At 42.0% G+C, this 22,208-nt stretch overlaps 1 protein-coding gene across 2 annotated transcripts in view; it reads right to left on the bottom strand.

Moving 5' to 3' along the window:
• The window catches only part of GAS7 (growth arrest specific 7), a 142,687-nt gene that overhangs the window by 40,683 nt on the left and 79,796 nt on the right, over positions 1-22,208 (bottom strand). For both annotated transcript variants that reach the window (XM_035104613.2, XM_035104614.2), the window contains exons 3-4: positions 4,459-4,536; positions 1,370-1,458 (exon numbers count right to left, since the gene is read on the bottom strand). In XM_035104613.2, coding sequence (XP_034960504.1) covers positions 1,370-1,458; positions 4,459-4,536 — 167 coding nt within the window. The remainder of the gene's footprint in view (positions 1-1,369; positions 1,459-4,458; positions 4,537-22,208) is intronic.

Genomic DNA, 22,208 nt, shown 5'->3' with positions numbered 1-22,208 from the left:
GGAAAGCATCAGTAACCAAGAGTGCTTACAGATGGTGACAATTAAGCAGTATGCAAGCAGTGCTGTTCTGCTTTAAGCTGTAGGTGGGACAGCAATGTCTGGAATCCAAATAACATTCCATAGCCGAGTGGGAAGCCACTCCTTCCCCAACCCCAAATCTTGTGTGTAGCAATTTTCATTGGGACCATTGTGTGGGATGTACTGCAAGTTGGGATGTGCAGGGTTGTGGAGAGAGGAAAGGAATACAAAAGCAATGCTATTTGAGAAGGGAACAGTTAAAGTGATAGAGCTGATTCCGAGAGAGATGAGACAGACTATAGAGAAGGAAATTGCTAGAACAAAATATATGAAGGCCGTAACTGGCCTGTATAAGCCAGAACAGCTGTGTGATGGATCAGCTACATGGGATATGTTGCACAGTGCTTACATTGTGATAAAAAAACAACCCCAAACAAATAAAAAACCAGATTTTTCTGAGTCCTTAAAAAAAAACCAAACCCCCCCCAAAACAGAAGCTGAATAGAGAAAACTTGGGAGGAGGACATTTGATCACTATGTTATGCAGACATCCTATAAACAGTGAGTGAACAAATCATGGTTGTTCCACAATAAATGACCAGTGTGGAAGCAGCCAAAATTACATACGGTAACAGGCTTTAATGCAGACTTCAATAATATAGTAATAATGGCAGGAGGGGTAGAGCTATACAGATGTTCAGCATATCTGAATTGAGTGGGGGGGGGGAATAAAGCTCTAGAATGTTCATGACCTAAGATTTAACTCACATATTTCTGCAAAAAAAAAAACCTACAAAAAAACTTCTAACAAGTTGGTGGATTTTTTCTACAGTAGTGGGTAAAGGAGACTTCGAGACAGCAGGGAATGCATCGCTATGAAATATAGCTGTAATCTTCCAAGATTTAGGAAAGAATGCATGGATAATAAAAATCATCTTGATTATAGTGCCTCATAGTACAATAGCAAGAGGATGCTCACTCAGACAGCTACAAGAAGTGCAACAAATTCCAATTCAATGTTGACAAAAAAGAAAGCATGTTGGATACCTAGCACGAAAACTTCATACTACAAAATGATCACAGATGGCTAAAGTTGAGAAAGATCAATAAGAGCTTCCAGTGATAAAAATAGAAGGGGGAGGGAGGGAGAGAGAGTGTTCAGGAATACAAGGACTTTGAGGTTCACAGCACAATTTGGACTAAAAGACTGAACTATCATTGCTGCACATCTAAGTGAACGAAGACTGCTTTCAGTCCTTCATCCCACTGGAAATATCCACAAGCACTATTTCTAAACAATCATAGAAAATAAAAGCCTTCATCTACATCCAGGAATATTTTCTGTGCTTACATGGTGGGGGTCACTGCCGACTTTGCGGAGACTCATGTGGCTTGGTTCTAGTTGGGGTACCAAAGTTCCTGGTATGTGATACCCATTCACTGTAAAGAAAAGACACAAAGTTTAAAAGGAGAAGCTGGTGTAATTCAAAAAGATGGGGGAAAATGGGTTTACCATCTCTGAGGCTCTTCGTCAAAATTAAGTAATTTACCTGGCATACATGACCAAGTAATACATAATATATCGATCAATTGATCTATGCAGAAATAAATGCAAGCAGGCAGCAATTTTAGCAACTAGAACACATCAATTGCAAAAACATTATTGAGATAGATCAACTATTTATGTAAAAACACAAGCCTCCGTAAACTCTGCAGCAAGGTCAGGCAACTCCACTTTAAATGAAATATCTGATTATCTCAAGAAATCTATGCAATAAAATTCAGTATGTTTCTATATTTTTGAAAGTAAAACTGTCATCACACTGTAGTTTGCATAGCCGTCAACAGGCAGCCTCACCAACTACAGCGTGATGACAGAACAGCAGGCAGGCGAATGAGCAAGCAGCATGGGCATAGCTGCCAAGTTTTCCCTTTTCTCGTGAGGAAGCCTATTCAGCATAAGGGAAAATCCCTTAAAAAAAGTGATAACTTGGCAGCTATGAGCATGGGTGGTGGTGGGTCAGGCGAGCAGATGATGAAGGAGCAATGTTTAAAGGCGGGTAGAAGACCCTGCAGAAGGATGGCTTGGCAAACCATTCTCTGAGCCTTCTTCCCTGCCATTATACATCTCTGGAGTATTATAAAAGAACATGTAAAAACAAAAGCTTTGAGAGCCTTAACACAACTTGAAAATTTATTAAGCACACTGGGTAGAGAGGGGAAAGGATTAGTTTCTAAACTGTATTCTATATGGCATAATATAGCTTACGGATCTATGCAACCCCTTTAAAAGATATGGGAACTAGATGCTGGCACACAAATTCTTCCAAAGGACTGGGGGAAAAGACCGTGTTTCTCCCCCCAAAAAGACACCGTCTTATATTTATTTTTCCACAAAAAAACACACTATGGCTTATTTTCAGGGGGTGTCTTTTTTTCCCCTCCTCCTGCCGCGGCCGGCATTGCTGCTGCACCTACGGTATCTGGGAATTGCACCCCTTAAAATCTGTTCGCAGTTTGCTTCTGGAAAACTTTTTAACATTAACTTTTTAACATTATCGCACTCCTCTGCAAATCTCAAAAAAAAAATGTTTTCTTCTGTATCACCTAATTGTTGGAGGGGCTGCAACATTACCACCATCATTTATGGTGGTAATTGTCAGTTGGTGCAAGATTTTTGGAATTTAATTCTGACAGAAATGATAAATATTATTAAGGAAACAATTGTTTGTTTGTTGTCCAAAATTAGTGTTACTGAGTATTTTTTATGATACCAATGTAAATATACTGCCAAAAGATTTGGTCTTGGCAGCACAAATAGTAATTTCAACTGAATGGAGAACAGCTCAAATTCTTATACTGGGGCACTTGGTACTGCTCAGTCTGGAATATAGGTATACAGTCTGGAATATAGGTATACAGTAATGTAGAAAATCAGACATAATTTGAGATTTTAACAAGGACTAGAACCTTAACAAGGTTTTAACAAGGACTAATATGATTTGGCATTCCTTTATGACATATGCAGCAGAACCGTCATTTTCAAGGCAGCCGTCGTCACAAGCCTGGGAAATCTGGAACTGTACTTTTATGATCTGATAAAAGTTGATAGTCTTTACTTGGGACTTTGTTATTTTAACTCATGTACAACCACTCATTCTATGTGCCTATTTTATAGTTTCGTTTTTCATCATTTACCTTTTGTCTGTTGTTAAAATTGTTCTCTCTGTTTTATATACATTATAAAAATAAACTTTACTGCTCCAGCAGTATAAATATATTATTATTATTATTATTATTATTATTATTATTATTATTATTATTTACCCCACCCCCGCCCCAATATATCTGGAGAGACGTTTAAAGGAGGGTGGGAGGCACTTCAGAGAGCGGTTTGGCAAATGGCTCTCTAAAGCACCCACCTCTCCGTTAAACATTTAACAAGCTGTGACAGAACGGGGTGTATGTTTGGGGCAAGCTGAGCAAAGGACTGGGTGAAATATGGGGACAGGGAAAGAGGCTTAGTAAAGGGGGTTGACCAAGGGTTTGCAAGCAGAGCAGGTGGGGACAGCATCCTCTAGTACATTCATATTACTGTAAAGGTAAAGGTAAAGGGACCCCTGACAATTAAATCCAGTCGCGAATGACTCTGGGGTTGCGGCGCTCATCTCGCTTTGAAGGCCGAGGGAGCCGCCGTTTGTCCACTTCTGCAGACAGATTTTCTGGGTCATGTGGCCAGCATGACTAAGCCGCTTCTGGCAAACTAGAGCAGCGCGCGGAAACACCGTTTACCTTCCCGCCAGAGCAGTACCTATTTATCTACTTGCACTGGCATGCTTTAGAACTGCTAGGTTGGCAGGAGCTGGGACCGAACAACGGGAGCTCCCCCCGCCGCAGGGATTCGAACCGCCAACCTGTAATTAATCAATTTTAGCTTATCAGGCTCCCCCCCACCACATTTTATAGGGGACTTTGGGTGTATTACCATTCTCTTACTCAGAAAGGATATGATGCTCTGACACTATTTGTAAAAACAAAACCAGAATTGCATGATAGAAAGAGATTATTGATCTAGAAGAAAAAACCCCTCGCCTTTCTCATTGCTAAAATCTGCAGTTGGCTCTCAAAGATCAGCATCATAGACTTATATAAGCACATGGTTGATAGCCAAGACAGGGCTCATGGGAGTATAGGAAAAAAAACATGTCCTTCATGTGCCATAACTTGACCAAGGAAGTGCCACGCACTACCCTCCAAACACCACTTTAAATACCAGTCAATGGAGATGTCACAGGTATTAGCCACTTTGGTACAAACTGTGAAGAGTGTGTTGTTGTTGTTTAGTCGTGTGCGACTCTTCGTGACCCCATGGACCATAGCACGAGTGAAGAGTGTATGTGTTCAGGAAATCTAATGCGTGCTGCCTAATTTTCCCCCTACCTGTTGGCAAGGAGTTCTTCTGTGTCACAGGGCTCTTTGGTGTCCCGGGCACACTGCTTGGCCGCTCCCAAGTAGTCTCTGTTCAAAAACAACATCAATGTGAGTGCAGTCAGAATCACCAATATATACAAGAAAGATTTCCTGTCTATCTCCCCCACCCCCCCGCAAAGTGGACCAAATAAATGTCCACCCTTATCAGATAAGAGAGGGTGAACTCCTGTTCTGTGCTGCTTTATATAATGCTCCCAAACTTAAGGGCAATCCTTTCAGATGGCATCACTTAAGAGCATGCTCAGGTGGAGGCCTTCCCCTCTGGCAATCCTCACACTTACTGGAGGAAGCCACTCCACAGAACCAAAACAGCACTGTGGCTTTCACACCTATCAGGTGTGTACAACTGAAGCACCCAGTCTGTGAGAGTCAGAAAAGCTGAAACTCCCATTTAGGTATGCCTTTATGATACTCAGCAACCTTATTATCAGAAGAGGCTTCATTTTTATTTATTTCATTTAAAATATTTATTATCCACTATTCATTGCTAAAAGAAATCCAAGAGAGGGCTGTGATACTATCAGCATATTAAAAACACAACAAGAAATTCCAGCAATAAAACCAGGAGACCGTAACTTATGACCCCAAGATCAGTACTAATATCCATCAATTGCCCAAGTGAACAGATAAGACATTAGCAGTCACTGAAGAGCTCCGTCCTTTATTTCAGAGGGGAGGGAAATTCTCTAATTTAGGCCCCACTATGGAGAAGTTTCCTCAGAATGCCACACTATGAACTTCGGGAGGCTGCAGCACACAACCAGGAGAGCCTCCTCTAAAGATCTCAATGTATGGGTAGGTCCGTGGGTGGGAAAAGGAGATTCCTCAAGTATCCAGGCTCCTGGCTGTACAGGGTTTTAATATTTAACATTACATTTGGCTCACAGCAGCAGATCATTAATTTGAGTCACTATTCATCAGAGCCAAGGCCTTGAATTTAGTTTTGCAACCCATGGAATATGCAGAGTAAAGAGCAGATTGACTACATGCAGAGTATCTTTCCTTCACCACAAGTAACTACCATCAGGGTTTAATAAATGTTGGATGTTAACAGAAAGACTGTTTCTCAGTGTACACTGCTGCTAGTCAGTATAAAAGAGATGTACACACAAAGTTCATTGGAAGCCCATATTTCTTTTCTCCTGTACTCCTTTTCTTCAGAACACATTCTGCCCCCCCGCCCCCCCCCCCCACACACATTGAATTGCATCCATTCAACAAAGGGATTGCAGAATGAGTAAATGTCTCTTACTTTTCTATTTAGATATATGAACATAAGGAAGGAAGGAAGGAAGAAAGAAAGAAAGAAATATTCTCTTTTGGGTTTTTCATCCTTCAGGTTTTCACGATGCATGGGGAGATTTGGGCAACAAGCAAGAGTTAAACAAGGAATCACAACAGCCACAATCAAATGATAATCTCCAACGGTAGGTGGTGCTGTAACTTTGAATTAGCTCTGCTTAGAGGCAAAACCACAGACAAGGCGAAGTCAATTGCTGGGCTGCAAGCAATGCAGTGTTGTGTTCTTTTTATGACTGCAGGTAGAAAAATGTTTTCTCTAATGCCTACAGCTTCTGTATGCTGGCTCTATGCAGGTCAAGCATGCAATATGTGAGAAGGGGCACTGCAAGCAACAGATCAAGCTAATTTTCAAGCTGATTCTCAAAAACTACATTCACCATGGGACACATTGCACAGGGAGGCAAGCATGGAAAAGTTAAAAAATAATAATGCATTAATAGGACAAACCTCACCTTGACCCCACAAGAATGTTGATAGGGTTTCAAAGGTAAGGAAACATGTGACACCAGGGCTGGGGTGGGGGTAAGTGGTCAGCAGCAACACCTGAAACTACAAACCAGGCATCTCGGGTAGATTATCACTACACCTGCTAAACTCCTTTTTGCCCTCTCCTACCAATTTTCTTTGTATAGTCCTTCATGATTATTCTGTTTTCTACCCATTCCTCTTTCCTCACTAAAGGATTTGTGCCAATGGCTCATATGTGAAGCCTGCACAAGCCAGCTTAGGGTACTGCACTGCAGGCTGCCTCATACCATTACAACATTCTCATTTGTGTACCACTGGTTTTATGCTGTAGTACCGGTAATTCTTTTTTAAAAAATCAGAACGCTTTGCAATTGATAGTTGCATGTATGTGTGCACAGTAATTGGGGAGTTCTCACTCAGTTGTGACACATGATTCAGGTGCTTCTTCTCAAAGCTCTCCATTAGTTAGAGGGATATCACTACTTCTCTGCACTCTTGCAAGTGGGATAATGTGCATTCCATCCTAGTTTATCAATTAATTGCAGAAGCGTTGACTTGCGAATGAGATGAGCGTGGATGGGCGGGTTGTGCATGTACAACATCACAACGTCACACAATGTCCACCATTGCATGCAGGGTCTCTGGGCATCACATGGCAACTTGGCTTCCATGACTGGTGGCTCCTCCTCCTCCTGCCACCGCCACCACCATGGGCCGGGGACTGCTTCCCCTCCACTGCAGGAGAGGGAAGAGCTGAGTTGCCACCACGTTCCTGTCTCCTCTGACGTGGCACAACCACCATCACACGCGACAGCTCAGCTTCCATGGCTGGCGGCTCCTCCACCTCTGCTTCCTTATAATACCCACAGTATTTTAACTCCTTTTCTTTCTTTTTTAAGTGATTATTACTAGCAAGGCTACCCTACTACCTACAGCAATCTTGTTTTGTGACCCTCTTACTTCCCTTGAGGCTTGAACACAAGACACATCTTTTTCTTTTACATTTAATTAAGAGATGCTTTATACCAGGGATGTCCAACTCCCAATAGACTGTGATCTACTCACAGTATAAAAAATCTGGCAGTGATCTACCCATTGTCGTTGGATGGACAATGGGGGAAGGCGATCACTTGGGGGGGGGGGCAGAGACCTACCAGGATCTACCAGGAACACCATGAGATCTACCAGTAGATCACAATCTACCTGTTGGACATGCCTGCTTTATACCAATAAACTCTATTGCTTCTGTACTATGCTGCAATAGTGTACACCTTGGCAGGGGCTTAAAGCAAGCATAAATGTATTTTTATAAAGCAGTAAAGTAAATAAAGCAATGAACCTCTCCAGTACATACTACTCGTGATTGAAAACAGCTCTCCGGGCCCCCAAATCCTTTTATTTAAAAATGCCAGGGAAGAAACAAGTACGCAGTGACACTATCACTAAGCTAAGGGCTCTTCCATCTCTAAAGTGATAAACATGAGATTTGATATCATCAGCACCAAAGTTCCTTCTAATCCAGCCAAAACATCACTGACACTGATTCAAGGTTAAAGCAAATATGGCACTGAAAGACAAGATCCACCTGGAGATTCCCTAACATAGGGTTGGGGAATCTTTTTTGGCTCCCGTAACACCAACTCTGGCAGGTGGGTGGGGCAGCTCACCTGTCAATCACACAACATCATTACGGGCTGTCCCAGTCACCTAACGGAATCCCGTTCACAGGGTTCCAAAGCACCTTATGGCCTAAGGGATGATGCACAAAATCCTCCGGATCAGATGTGTTCATTTCCTACAGCATATTTGTGGCAGATGAGTCATCAGTCAATTCATCATGTGTCATAATTGTACTTGTTAGCTTTCTACTCACATAAAAAAGATTTTGCATAAAACACAGCTTTTACTGGAGTTCAAAGATCAGTCGAAACAGGAAAGCAATGCAATCCATGTAGCAAGACACACCAGTCACACATAGGACCAGCCTTTCTCAACATTGGGTTCCCAGGGGTTGTTGGACTACGACTCTCATCATTCCTAGCCAGCATGGCCTGTGGTCAGGGATGATGGGAGCTGTAGTTCAAGAACATGTGGGGACCCAAGGTTGAGAAAGGCTGCATAAGGACAGTAACATAAACTGCAAATTGACCCAAAAGTTGAATTCATCTACATAATAAGTGACCAATTAAGCTTGTAGTCCTTACAAAATACTAATGCAAAATTGCTTGTGTGCAAGCATTCTCCTTATAAAAGTATGGCTTCCATGCATAGTTTTCTTAAGTGCAGCCCTTTTCAAGGATACTGGCCTTGATAGTCTGTAGCTATCTGGTTCTCTCTCTCTCTCTCTCTCTCTCTCTCTCTCTCTCTCACACACATACACACACACCGCCCCAGCTCTCCTACCAAAAGGAAAAGGAAAAGATATATAATTTCCCCTTCTCCCATAGAATTCCCTCAAGTGAATATTCACATTTTTAAAACATCATCACCCAAAGTGGTGCAGAAATTGTGTTGGTTCAAGTGCAAATTATTAGTCGATGAGGTTTAAAAATATAAACCAGCATTGAAGGCAGGCAATTAGCAAGTATAATGTTTTTTGTGCTCTATTTTACTTAGCACCCCATTTCCTATTTTGCTGTCTTGTGTTACAGCTTTTATTTTATACTTGTTTGGAATGTCGGCATAATGTGAGGATGGCAACAGTGAGTCACCAGGGGTTTCGCAGCAGTGCAGAAACAGTACACAACTGTCTGATTAAAGCGTGGAAACATTAGCACTTTGTATGTGCATTCCGTAATAGAAGGAGGAAAGGGAAAAGGCACCCAACAGCTCATATCCAGAGAGATGGAATATCAGCATTGGTTTCTCTGAAATGTGGGAGCGCAGCAACTGCTACCAAGCACAATTGTACAGAAATCAGATAGTACCTGCCCAGAAGGTTCAGGGAAAACAGGTGTTAATTTGCTTTAAGAAAAAGAAATGCTATTGTGACCAATTGTATAGGAAATTGCTGATTTCTAGGGTTACATCTCCCCTCACCCCTTCAATACATACATGCACATATCATGCCTGTACAGTTTCTGCCTTGGGGAAGATAATAATAATAATAATAATAATAATAATAATAATAATAATAATAATAATACTTCCCCTGGTATTAGTTCCTCAAGGCTTTGTAACAAAAAGCGGTAAAATATGCAAGTGGAAAAAAAACCCAGGTGGAAAATTTAAAAGCGACAAATCGCTAATGAATAAGCCACATGGCAAAGTGTGCACAGCATCACTTTTCTGCACCATTATGACTAGTGATCCCAACCCAAATACACTCAAGCTAAACCAACAGGTCAAGCTGTAACTAAAAATAAAATTTAAATGCTCTGCATTGCTCTGTGTGACAATTTATTGTAAGGTGCCTAGAAATGAAATGCTTTTTAAAAGCAGTGATTTGCAGCAACATTGTTAAACAACCAATTCACACTGCTTCCGGGTCTTGTGGCTAAAAGATTCAAAGCTAGTAATGTGAGTGATTATAGCTGTTTTACTGTATTTGACTAGAGAGGCGGTGCTCCTAATATGCGATGTTGGAAATAAAGAATTCTCAAGAATACTAACATTTTCAGGCATTTGCCACAGGTGTGAAATCTGGCAGTCTACCAAAGACATTGTTCCTGCAAAATGGTGACACAGCCTTTATATAACACACACAGCCTTCTATTTCTCCAGCTTCTTACTTTCCTCAGATTCTTCTACCTGCTGCATCAATGAATGAAACTGAAGATTGTTCGCGCACATACATACAAAATCAAGGAACAGATATGAAAAAGGGGGGGAAACCTATTTCTTTTCTTTTATACAGTCAAACCTCGGTTTACGACTACCTCGGGGAGCGACCGCTTCAGCGAGCGACCGCCGGGGACCTGGAAGTGTTTACATCTGGGTTCCGCAGTGTTGGATGCGCGGATGCGATCTGCGCAGTGCGTGCGTGCGCAGAAGTGCTCTATTGGCATTTCACGCACAAGCAGAAGCGTGCCTTTGGGGAGCGGCCGCTTCAGCGAGCGACCGCCTCCGCAGAACAGATTGCAGTCGCAAACCGAGGTACCACTGTATATGGGTTTATCACTGAAAGCTGCTGCTTCTTTTTTCAGACTTTTATTTATGAAAGTTTATCAGCTTTTATACACACATAGTACCAGTATCCATCACTTATCTCTTTTCCTAAGACTTCCCAATCCATCTCTTTGTGGTATTCTAGGGAAATCTTGATCTGCTGCATATCCTGATATTTCATCCATTATCACTTCAAGTCCTCCTCTTTTGATGCTATCTACTGCTCATATGTTAACTCCTTCTTGTAGGTTAAATTGTATATTGTATCCTCTAAAATAATCTCCAAAACACCTCCACTCTCCTCTTATCTTTAAATCATACTTATTTCTTAGTTTTGAGGTCATGGTTACTAATTCTTTGTATTCTATCAATTTGTTCTGCCAAATTTCCTTTGTGGGTATTTATTCTTCTTTCCACTTTTTAGCATATACTATTCTAAACGACTAAACAACAACAACAATTCTATCTGCAGCAGTTGCGTAGAGAAAAATGTCGAGTGCCATTTTTTGGAATGTCATTACCTATTATTCCTAACAAAAAGGCCTCTGGTCTTTTGGAAAATGTGGGTTTTAGAATATTTTTGAATTCTGTGTGGATCATTTCTCAATACTCTCTAGCATATTTACATGACCACCACATATGGATTAGGGTTCCCTCTACTTCGTGGCACTTCCAGCATAAATTAGACCCTTTTTAATTACATTTTCACTAATTTGCTAGGTGTCAAGTACAAACAGCATATCATCTTTTGTAGGTTTTCCTTAATAAGATAACAGGCAGAGAAATTTATGGTTTCCCCCCATAATTTTTTCAATACGGACAATTCTATGTTGTAACCAATATCTATGACCCATTTTGCCATTGTCACCTTTACTATCTCAACTATTTCTATTTGTGCAAACTATCAATAAAGCTTTTTCTTTTTCAGAAAACAAGCTAAGGATCATTCGCTCAACTTGAGTTATGCTAGAATGTTCAAAGATTTATTATTTACTGGGACAGCACAGGATAGAAAACTAATGAACAAATAAGGATGGTTAATTTCCCCCCACTATGACAATTACTGTATACAATGATGAAATATGAGCGAATTCGTCAATAATATAATAAATTCTGATTATCCAAATTTGCTGCTAATGTGTTCATTATATTAAAGATTTATTCTCTGAGCTCTGTCCCTAAAAATTGAATTTCTTCTGTTTCTGCACAATATATCCAAAGTCTACATACTGTTTCTTAGCCCAGATAATAAAGCTTTCATTTTGCTTACTATCATGTCAATGGTTTCTATTTTCCCCAATTAATTCTGGCACTAGTTCCCCAAGTGTCAAAAATTAAAATATACTTAGGTACCTTAGGTGCAGCAACTAGAAGCTCGTCTCTCTGGACATATTTGTGATTAATGTTTTAATATACTTTCACATTTTATGTAGCCTATTTCATGCTCTTAAAGAAGTGCAGTTTAGGTGCAATGAGAGCCGCTAGGTTTCACATGAAGAGTGGGGAGCCATGACCCAAGTTACAAACTGTGCATGAAATTGCTGCTCCAAGGGAGGAACTACAGAGGCTTCCACATTGATGTAGGAAGTGGTACTCAAAGGTAATGGTTTGCACTCTCTGAGGAGCCTTCCTAGCCAATTCTACTCCATGGCCATGCTATGCTCACCTCACCTCACCACAGCTCCACAACTCAAAGAGGCCTAGTCAAGACCACAGATCAGGGGTGGCATGTCTTGCTTCGCCACTTGAGGTGAAAGAGGAAGTACTGCCTTACCCTGCTGCTGCAGTGATGGCTGCCGCCAGCACTGCAACACCTGATCAGGGCCATCTTACCAATAGGCGCTAGGGGTGCGGGGCACATGGGTGCCGGGCTCTCAGGGGCACCAGGCTGAGAGTCCGGGGCCCAAGAGTTGAGTCCGGAGAAGAGCCTGCCCATTGGTTGGAGTGCTGTGATGGGCTCTTCTGATGTGGGTGGCTCTGTGTCGCGAGACAGGGCAACCTGGGGGGGGGGAGAGAGGCACCAGATCTTTATACCCCGGTGCTGCATATGCTTAAGACAGCCCTGCACCTGATCCTGCTGCTGCCTGCACCACCCACCTTTCCGCCTCCACCGCTGGCAGAGAAGAAACGCCGGTATCAGGCGATATCTCAGCAATTTCGGGTGAGATCTCTGGCGAGATCCCCAATAACTCGCCCAACAGCGGAGCCAGAGGTGGCGTGTACAGGCAGGCTGCCCCCAGGAGTGCTGCCTCAGGGGCTTCTGCTGCCTGAGGCGGGAGCCTCAGCCCACCTAATGGCTGCACTGGCCCTCCCCGGGATGACACACACACACACCCAGGCTGCTCTCAACTCCCATGTTTGGCAACTGTCAAACCATTTTGGAATGGGACCTAGCGATTCCTCTCCTCTCTAATGATTAACATCCTCTGCCTCCTTCCCCCAAAGTGGGTTCATAGGCAAAATCTGAACTCGCTCCTATAAGGTCAGACCAGGGGTGGGGAATCTGCAGCCAAACAACATCTGGAGGGCCACAAGCTCCCCGCTCCTGCTTTACACAACCCAAAATGTCTTGCTTGATAGTTTGGATTTTGTTTTGCTATAAAAAACATACTGTTTTGAAAGGTTTGTTTTATATATATATATATATATATATATATATATATATATATATATATATATATATATCATGGTCCTGTCAGAATTCCAGCACAGGAAAGACTGAAGTATATCAACATAGTTCAGGGGGGGGGAAGTTATGCCAACTTGACTTTCAGGTATTGTCCTGCTGTCCTATAATATGATATGAGTCAATTAAAATCTTCATAAACAACTAGTCATCTCCAATAAAAGATACCAAGTTTGCAGTAGTAACTTCACAAATGGCACCACAGAAGCAGCACAATATGCCCATCAGCTGTGGACTAGTGTCATGTTTCCAATATTTGTGAAAATCATGTTAACTGCATTTCATTAAAGTACAAATGAATCACGGCCATTCTGCTTTTAAGTTTCTCTGTTTTAGCTGTCAATGCTAAATATTTGCACATTCTTATCCTTCACAGTCAATATAAAAAGCAACAACCAATGATGCAAAATCCAGATTTTGGGGAGGGAGGAATATTAATCTGATATGACTGATTTTAATAAAACTACTGATTTAGTATTTAGAAATATTTAACAAAAGCAAATCTGTTTCTTTGTGTAAGTTGCAGGCACGAAATTGTTGCAGAAAATCATCCCCTCCTGCCACAGAAAAACCCCAAACACAGCCCTATATTTTCATGCTTTCAGAAAGGAAATCATACAGCTGATCCATCCTTAATTCTTACACATGAAAAGATGAAATGAACTGGCATCCCTGTCTTGCTGTTATGTAACGTAAGAATCCTTGCCAACCCTGCAGTGTTACACTGCCATATACTGGCAGTAACTAAAATAACAAGGCAGTCCACAATTATAGTTCTCAGAATAGAAGAAGTCAATCTGTTTTCTTTTCCAGAAAAAAAAGCCTTATAGACAATTGGCACAAATACAGGTTGTTGGTGGCTGGTTTTGTTTTATCCCTCTCCCCAAAGTCAATACATGTTATACTAATAGCCCTATTCAACTGATTTGGTAAGCCTGTGAATTATTTCAGATGCTACTTAACTCCTAGGGAACTCAGGCACAGGGCAGTATCAAAGCACATGAAATGAGCAAATTACGAGAAAATAAATATGTAAGATGGAACGGAAAACAACCAATACAGTGGATTCCAGAAGATGCACCTCTATGCTTAGGAGCTAAGCAAGAGATAATAAGAGTGTTCAGACACACAACACTATGCACAAACTGGGAAAGGGGAAGAGAGGAGCTGTGCCAGCCAACCTGGTGGCTGCACATTTGGCTTCAGTAAGAACAGGCAGTTTGCACATATGACTGCTCTACCTGAAGGGGGATTCTGATTGGCCAAGGAAGAGTCCTACTCATATGGGACCTGTTGACATTGAGGCCAAAAGCAGAGCTGCTGAAGGGACGTGGCTGGTCGGTGTGAAAAGCTAGCATGATTCTGCTTCTTCCTCTAATGTTGGCTAAATTGGGGTGGGGTCGTATGTATCTCCCGTCTAAGGGACCACAGATTTTTGCATTTAGGTGTCATTTGTCCCTGTCTTGTCTACATATCACTGGAGTTCACGGCTGTGATGGCAAGAAAAGCTACAGCAGGAAGACAAGCCCAAGAATGACAGAGCCTGCTCACATAATGCAGGCCTGGTGCTTATCGTCACCGTGGAGCCCTTTAACCCAGCTCTCTCTTCCGTATTTCTACTCCCACTCCCTTCTGGCTCTGGGCTCCCCAACAACAACCTCCCTCAAAGATCACGCCACCTATCCATCTCCGGAGTGCCTAAGATTCTTCTTCCTACATACATCATCTGTCTCTTTCATAATGTCTGACCTATCTCCCGCTCAGGGGCTCTCTGTCAAATCATAGAATCATAGAGTTGGAAGAGACCACAAGGGCCATCCAGTCCAACCCCCTGCCAAGCAGGAAACAGCACCAAAGCATTCTTGACATATGCCTGTCAAGCCTCCGCTTAAAGACCTCCAAAGGAGGAGACTCCACCACACTCCTTGGCAGCAAATTCCACTGCCGAACAGCTCTTACTGTCAGGAAGTTCTTCCTAATCTTTAGGTGGAATCATCTTTCTTGTAGTTTGAATCCATTGCTCTGTGTCCGCTTCTCTGGAGCAGCAGAAAACAACCTTTCTCCCTCCTCTATATGACATCCTTTTATATATTTGAACATGACTATCATATAACCCCTTAACCTTCTCTAAGCCGTTCCTCCCTAAGCCGTTCCTCATAAGGCAGCGTTTCCAGGCCTTTGACCATTTTGGTTGCCCTCTTCTGGACACGTTCCAGCTTGTCAGTATCCTTCTTGAACTGTGGTGCCCAGAACTGGACACAGTACTCCAGGTGAGGTCTGACCAGAGCAGAATACTTCCCTTGATCTAGATGCTATACTCCTATTGATGCAGCCCAGAATTGCATTGGCTTTTTTAGCTGCTGCATCACACTGCTGCATCACACTGTTGACCATGAGCATGGTCTTTGAGTCGCTCTGTAATGCCTTCTCATCACAAGGCTGTGGTCCATGCATGTCATCTCCAGGATATCATCATCATAGTCTATCCACTCAACTGCTTTCCAAAGCACAGGGTTGCAGGGGTCTAACAGCAGTGTCAGTGCTTTGGTAGCACTAGGTAGTAGAAACGTACCTCTATAGCAGAGGTGTTTCTTCAAACAGCCTTGTTCCAGAAGGATGGCCAAGGGTTTTTCTCTCCCTTGTTGTTGGTGCTATGTGTTTGAGTACTGAAGAAAAGCAAGTATGTAGGGCACATTCCAAAACTGCCATGGTTTACCATGAGCAAACTGGCTGTGCTTATTTTGCTCCTTTCTGCTAGCATGGGACAGAAACGAACTGCAATCCTTGACTTAGCATTACGTTGTGGCTTGTTTTGTTCCAACAAACCATGATTGTTAAGTTAAGAACAATTCCTGCGTCCAGATCATGGTTTATTTGGAGCAAACAAACCATTATCCCCAATTCAGACTCAACACTAAGCCATAGATTGTGGCTTCTTTCCCATCCCTCTTCCATGTTATGAGAGGGTATGACTGGTGTACAGAAGGAAAACCATAAACTGTGGTTTACCATGATGTGCGAATAGCCAACTACCTGCAGAAATGTTCCACTGCTTTATACACAAAATTGTAGCAGTTACATTGCAATGTTAGACCAATGTTAGGTATGATTTTTCTTTATTCAGATACAGGTTTATAGAGCTGCATTTGGGAAGATGGGCTTCTGCACCGCACCATCACCCTGCCTGGGAAACATATAAGGAGCTGCTGTTTGTTGGTGACTGTTGGTGACAATCAAGGGTGAGGATTTCCACTATACCTGCCCACTTCTCTACCAAGTACCAGTAACTTTGAGGCGAGGGTTCTTTCTGGAATATTTGGGGGACTGATTTTTGCTTTTAGGTCCAGGGAAAGATGCATTATTTGTGTGTAAGGTATTTAGCTGTAAACATTACTGCTTGTTTAAATTTGTTGTAAGCTGTATTTTATTGTATCATTTAAATTTTGCATGTATTCTTTGTAAGGCATGTCTGGGCCTTTTTCTTTCTTTCTTTCTTTCTTTCTTTCTTTCTTTCTTTCTTTCTTTCTTTCTTTCTTTTTGCCAAAATCTAACAAAGAAATAAACCTGTAATACAATATCATACCTGTTAATTAGTTCTGGTTTCTAGCCGAAAAGGTGTATGAGAAAGACCATGTAGCTGAAATGGGTGAAAAAACTGGCATCCCATTGAGACAAACAATTTGGGCAGAACAACTTAGCTGTTAAATCTGAGCTAGTCAATTCCTCTGTCAGTTTTATCACAGGCAGGAGCCGAGTTATGGACTGCGTTTGGCAGTATTCATGAGTATGCACATATTTTAGCATTTCATAAACTATTTATTTAACAAAGTGTGTTATTACTGGAATGCTATCATCATTATTTATTATGTATATCTGCACCCCCCCAACCCCACTTTACCTTACAGTCCTAGCCAAAAGCCACAATGATCAGCACAAAAATACGATTACAGTGTATATATGGGAGAAAAGTTCCAAAATAATAATAATTTAAAGAAACAGTTCACCGTGATAAAAAATGAAAATTTATGACATCCAATTTGGACCACAGCATTTTTGCATAAATCAGTTGGGGAAAATACAAATATTAATATAAATATTACTAAAAGCATATGCCATTATATACATGGTGCTTTGCAGAGAATTGGACAAAAAGAAAAGGAGTGCATTCTGTATGCCAAATCTGACCAACACAATGGGTGTTTGTTCCCCCATGTTGTTACAGAGTTGTGCTGTTGAACTGCACCTTTTCTTTTTTTAAAAGTTCAGATGGCCTGCTTAATTTATATATTGCAGCTAAACCCTGAAGGCTATATTACAGAAGACGCTTCAATCTGGCTGTAGGTTTTTGCTATGACAAGCATTTTTATTTATTAAAAATTTACATCGTGTCTACTGGTCTGCTAACATGTTCCATGCTACAGAAGTAAATAAACCAAACCACATAAAGTAAACAGTGGAACACAACAGGAAACTGATAATTAATTATATCCAGCAGCAGGAAGCAACCAATGAGAGGAGCAAAACACGAAAATACCAAAGTTAAGAGTCTAAAGGGCTTTCTAAAAAAGCACCGCATTAGAAGTCAAGTCTCTAACGGTGTATATAGAGGAGGTATCGCAAGCCAGGTGGAAGTTCCTTATCCTTGGTTCCATTGTCAGGATGGTTGAATCCTGGATAGCCCTCTGCTTTAAGGCCAATAGCCGATGGACTTGGAGCAGGGCATCTGAGAAGGCTCTTAAAAGCACAGTACAGATAGGTTGGTTATGGCCCAACCAACACCCAGGCCACAAAGAACTTTAAAAGATCAATGCCAGCACTTGGACATGGGCCAGCAAACCAACCAAGAGCTAGTGAAGTTGCTGTGAAATAGGCCCCATTATATTCACTCAGGAACACCTGAGTCAACAATCTGGCAATCACATTCTATACCAGTGGCAGCTTCTGAGAAAAACTTCAAAGGCTTTATGATAATCTAGCCTGACTGATGTATGAATGACCATGGCTAGGACATTCCTTATCCAGGTAGGAGCATGGCTTAAAAAACAACAAACTGAAACAGGCAAGAAGTATTCTTGGCCACCGTCGCCAGTTGGGCACCCAGGAGCTGAACCAATCCAAGAGTACACCAACATTGCAAACCTGAGTCTTCAGGGGGAGTCCGCAAGCCTGCTCTACAGAACTCTTTTAACAATCAGTGCAGTATTATTCCTAACAAAAGAACTCTGCTTGCAGGCCTGTATCCCAAAGAATTTGAAGTTGTATGAAAAGTGACGAAGGCTTATATTGGCCTGTGTTGGGGAATTTTCAGCATTACAGCATACAGAGCTGCTTTGAAAACACATCTAATAAGGGCAGTAAGAACAGCAACAGCAACAAATCACAAGAGGCGTTTTGTGAATAATGATTTTTAATATGGGAAGACCGAGTCTGCAAAGGCACAAAGCCTTTACCTTTCAGAATCAGCTTTATTCCTGTGGCCTATAGCAAACAGAGGCCACACCAGCATAGTTACTAGCTGAAATAAAGCGTGCAATAGTATCAAAGGTCTCCTCTCTCTCTTCCCTAGGAGGTGGTACAGCGACTCAGTAAAATAACACATTATTGACAGCAGCAGCAACAGAGACAAATTGTACTCAAGCCCACGTCCCTCATAGCTGAGAGAGCTTGCAAGGAAAGAAGAACTTAGGCCCATTGTTATATATAGCCAAACGCCTCTTTTTGAAGGAGGGCAGTCTGCCAGCTCCACTTAAAGAAGCATGGATACGCCCTGTACCAAAGGGATCATCACCAGACTGTCACTCTCTCCCCTCTTCAAACCTTCTGCTTTTAGTTAAGATGAAAAGATTGTGGCAAGGCAACACTCTCAGCATCTTATGAGATCATGGGTTCTCATGAACCCACTGGGACATTGTAAGTTAGTCACCAGCACGAAAACACAGTGAGAGAACAGACATAATCTGATCCACCAGAAGTCAGGAAGAACAGAACTATGAGGAGAGCTCCACCTCCTGACAACCATGTATCTTTTCCATGGAGTTCCCACCCTTCAACTGAAAGCTCCTATTTGAGGGAGAGGAGCACTGTGCATGGTATGCTAGGTATTTAGTAGTGCCATTCAAAACACGTATACTCAGAAAGAAATTCCATTGAATTCAATGGGCTTACTACCAGATAAGTAGCACTGCAGGGGGTTGGACTAGATGACCTAGGGGGTACCTTCTAACTCTACAATTCTATGATTCTATTATTCTAAAGGGGTTAGGATTGCAGCTCTACTTATGTGTCAATGAGCCCTATTTCTGAAATGTCCTCCCTCTGATATACATTTTGTGCTAACACTTTTAAAACTCTCATTTCAGAACCAATTACAAACTTATTTGCTCATCCAGGCATTCATAGGATATTAGATTTAAATCAGTCATTTTTAATGCTAGAAGTGTGACGCCCACTCTGTGTGAACCTCTAAAGATTGGTGGTTTTAATTATGGTATTTCTCCTGCCCTTTGTTTGTTTTATTGGATGCAGTTTTATTTAAATTCTTCTAATGGAATATTTGCTTGCATTGTATCCTGCCCTGAAATCAGCTGATGAAGGGTGGGTTAGAAACAGATTCAATAAATGCTCAATAAGTTTACTAGCCAAGAAACCTAATTGAATAAGAGAGTGTGCATTAGTATGGAGAATGGAAACCTGTTATTGGTATAAACATCCCAGATCGATTTTCCCCCCCACAAGCTCTTGCCGCTTGTCTTCTTATACAATATTACTTGGCCAACATCACCATAAGGTAGAAAACGCTTCGACCAGTGCTGGCAGCTTTTCATTATTCAAGGATGGGGCTTTGGATCTGAATCATCTGGGCACTAAACCGGAACTTCGAAGGCCACTGACATGGCAAGGAGGAGGATTGCCCAGTAAGCTTCCTTGTTCTCTAGCTAGCTCGTGCCCAAACTTCACAGAGGTTGCTCAGAACTATTAGAATCGCATAACCTATGGAAGCATGTGCCTGGTCTACTTTATTCAATCCTACAGCACTGAACGTTTTCTAGGAAGGCATTTCTAAAAGTGTTTGAAGACCTAGTGATTCCAGTTTCCTACCTAGGGCTGTTTCCCCCTAAACCCACAATGCCTGTCTATGGATGTAGCCACACTAGGGCATTAACAAGTATGGAGGTTGGTGCCTCCATGTGTGCACCTGTGCACCTTCACCCACACGTTTAGTGCTTTCAGTTTTATGCCTGTGACTTCTCTCTCAAAGTTTCCCGGTCCACTGATGGGTGGTGCTATAGGAGATGCATTCACGCAGTGTGTTGCTGTCTCCTTCCCTCAATTAATACTTCCTGACTGAGGTCCACATGTGTGCAGGCATGTCTTTTCCTGTACACACACTTTTTTTTAAAAAAAAATAATGCAATATACCAAAGAACAGCAGTCAATAACTAACTAACTAACTAACTAACTAAATAAATAAATAAATAAATAAATAAATAAATATGTGTTTCACTCCAAGTCAGGCAAGGATTTCAAGGAACTGGTATGAAAGGCTCCTGCTTCCGTCTACTCCCCCTTTCCTTTCCCGTCTCCTGTGCAAATTTTATTTTATTTCTAATACACCTGTTTTGTGCAAGAGCCATCCTGAGCAAAACAAAAAGATGTAGCCTTTCTTTGTTACAAACAAAGAGAAGCTACTTTTTTTCCTTCGGGAAACAAAATGGAATTAAGTGTTGCAGTGTTGGATGGCACCCAGGGAAACATCAACACAGGGTAAGACAAACAAACAGCTTGACTGCACCCACAGCCAGCTAACATGCACTGGGGTTATCCACAAATTGCGCAAATTGTAAAATCTGAATTTAATAGGGGGAAAGTGCAGGCTGCCATTTGGATGAGGACATGACCAGGGTGCTGCTGAGAGAATGGGGGAAAAGAGCAGCAGCTTCAAACCCATAATAAAATCCTGTGTGGATGAGCCCTACATGCCTAACCCATTCTATTCTTCTTTGGTTTTATATGAGAAATCAAGGTAGCCTAGAGGGTTAAAGGGAATCTTACCTGGATTGATGGCAAACGAGAACTCTTCATTGTTTTAATTAATTGACAGTCTGAGGATTTAAGCTCAAGGAGGCTGGGAGAGGGGGGAATCGTCCCCATATTTGAAACTAGGCAGCAGGCTAGATTTTCATCTCCCTCCCTCTCTGTGTGATCACGGTACTGGTTTAGTCAGAGTAGATATGCCAAGAGCCACCACTAGACTTTGATCAAAGGTACTCACCTTTGACAGCTAAAGTAACATTCCTGAACTCCTTGGAAAGGAATGCTATGTAAGTATGCTAAGTAAGTATGTAACACTGAAGCTACCCTTGTTTTAAAAAGTTGTTTTTAAAGAAGTTGCTTTTACAAGAAAACCACAGGAAAGCATAATTTGAAGCCCCACCAGGAGCTCCTAACTCAGAACTAAAAACCCAATCACCTCCTTGGAAACTCTTTGGGGGGAAAAAAAGGTAGACTAGATCAAAGGAGGTCTTTATTCTCCAAGTGCACTACTATGAAAACTGCAGTGTGAGAGAGAGCTCTTAAGAAACTTTACCGATCTGTACCTGCTTTATACATGCTTGTCTCGATGGCATTTGGAGTTCAAATGCATCAGCAGAAGTTGAGCTTAACAATGAATCCTTGCTTTACCCCTGGATGCAATCACAACGAGCCTCTGAGTTTAGATACATAAGTCAGCTAAGTTTATTAAAGAAAATACATGATCTGAGCTAACTAGCTTGCTCTTTCATCTCTGCAGAAGAGACATACCAAAAATGACTCCTCTCCCAAGATAAAAGAGGAGGAGGAGGAGGAGGAGGAGAGGAAGGAGAAAGTGAGGTCAGATACCCTGAGAGTATCACACTAGCACCTGAGGGAAGGTCAGACCAGGTTAAAGGACACTCTAGGAATGGATGGTTCCTCTCCAGGGCCGGCCCACACAAGAGGTGGGGTGAAGCAGCTGCATCAGGCGGTGGAAGCCCCCGAGGCAGCACACCACAGGTGCCCCACCTGGCTCGCCAGCATCGGTGCTGATTTTCTGCAAATCTCGCTGGAAATTGGTGCCACTTTTCTGCCAGCAGCAGTGGTGTGTGGTGCTGTGGCA

This window comes from Zootoca vivipara, chromosome 2 (assembly GCF_963506605.1).
Source record: "Zootoca vivipara chromosome 2, rZooViv1.1, whole genome shotgun sequence".
Lineage (NCBI taxonomy): Eukaryota > Metazoa > Chordata > Lepidosauria > Squamata > Lacertidae > Zootoca > Zootoca vivipara.
Note: the sequence above shows the minus strand (reverse complement) of the source record. Positions and strands in the feature narration are given on the sequence as shown.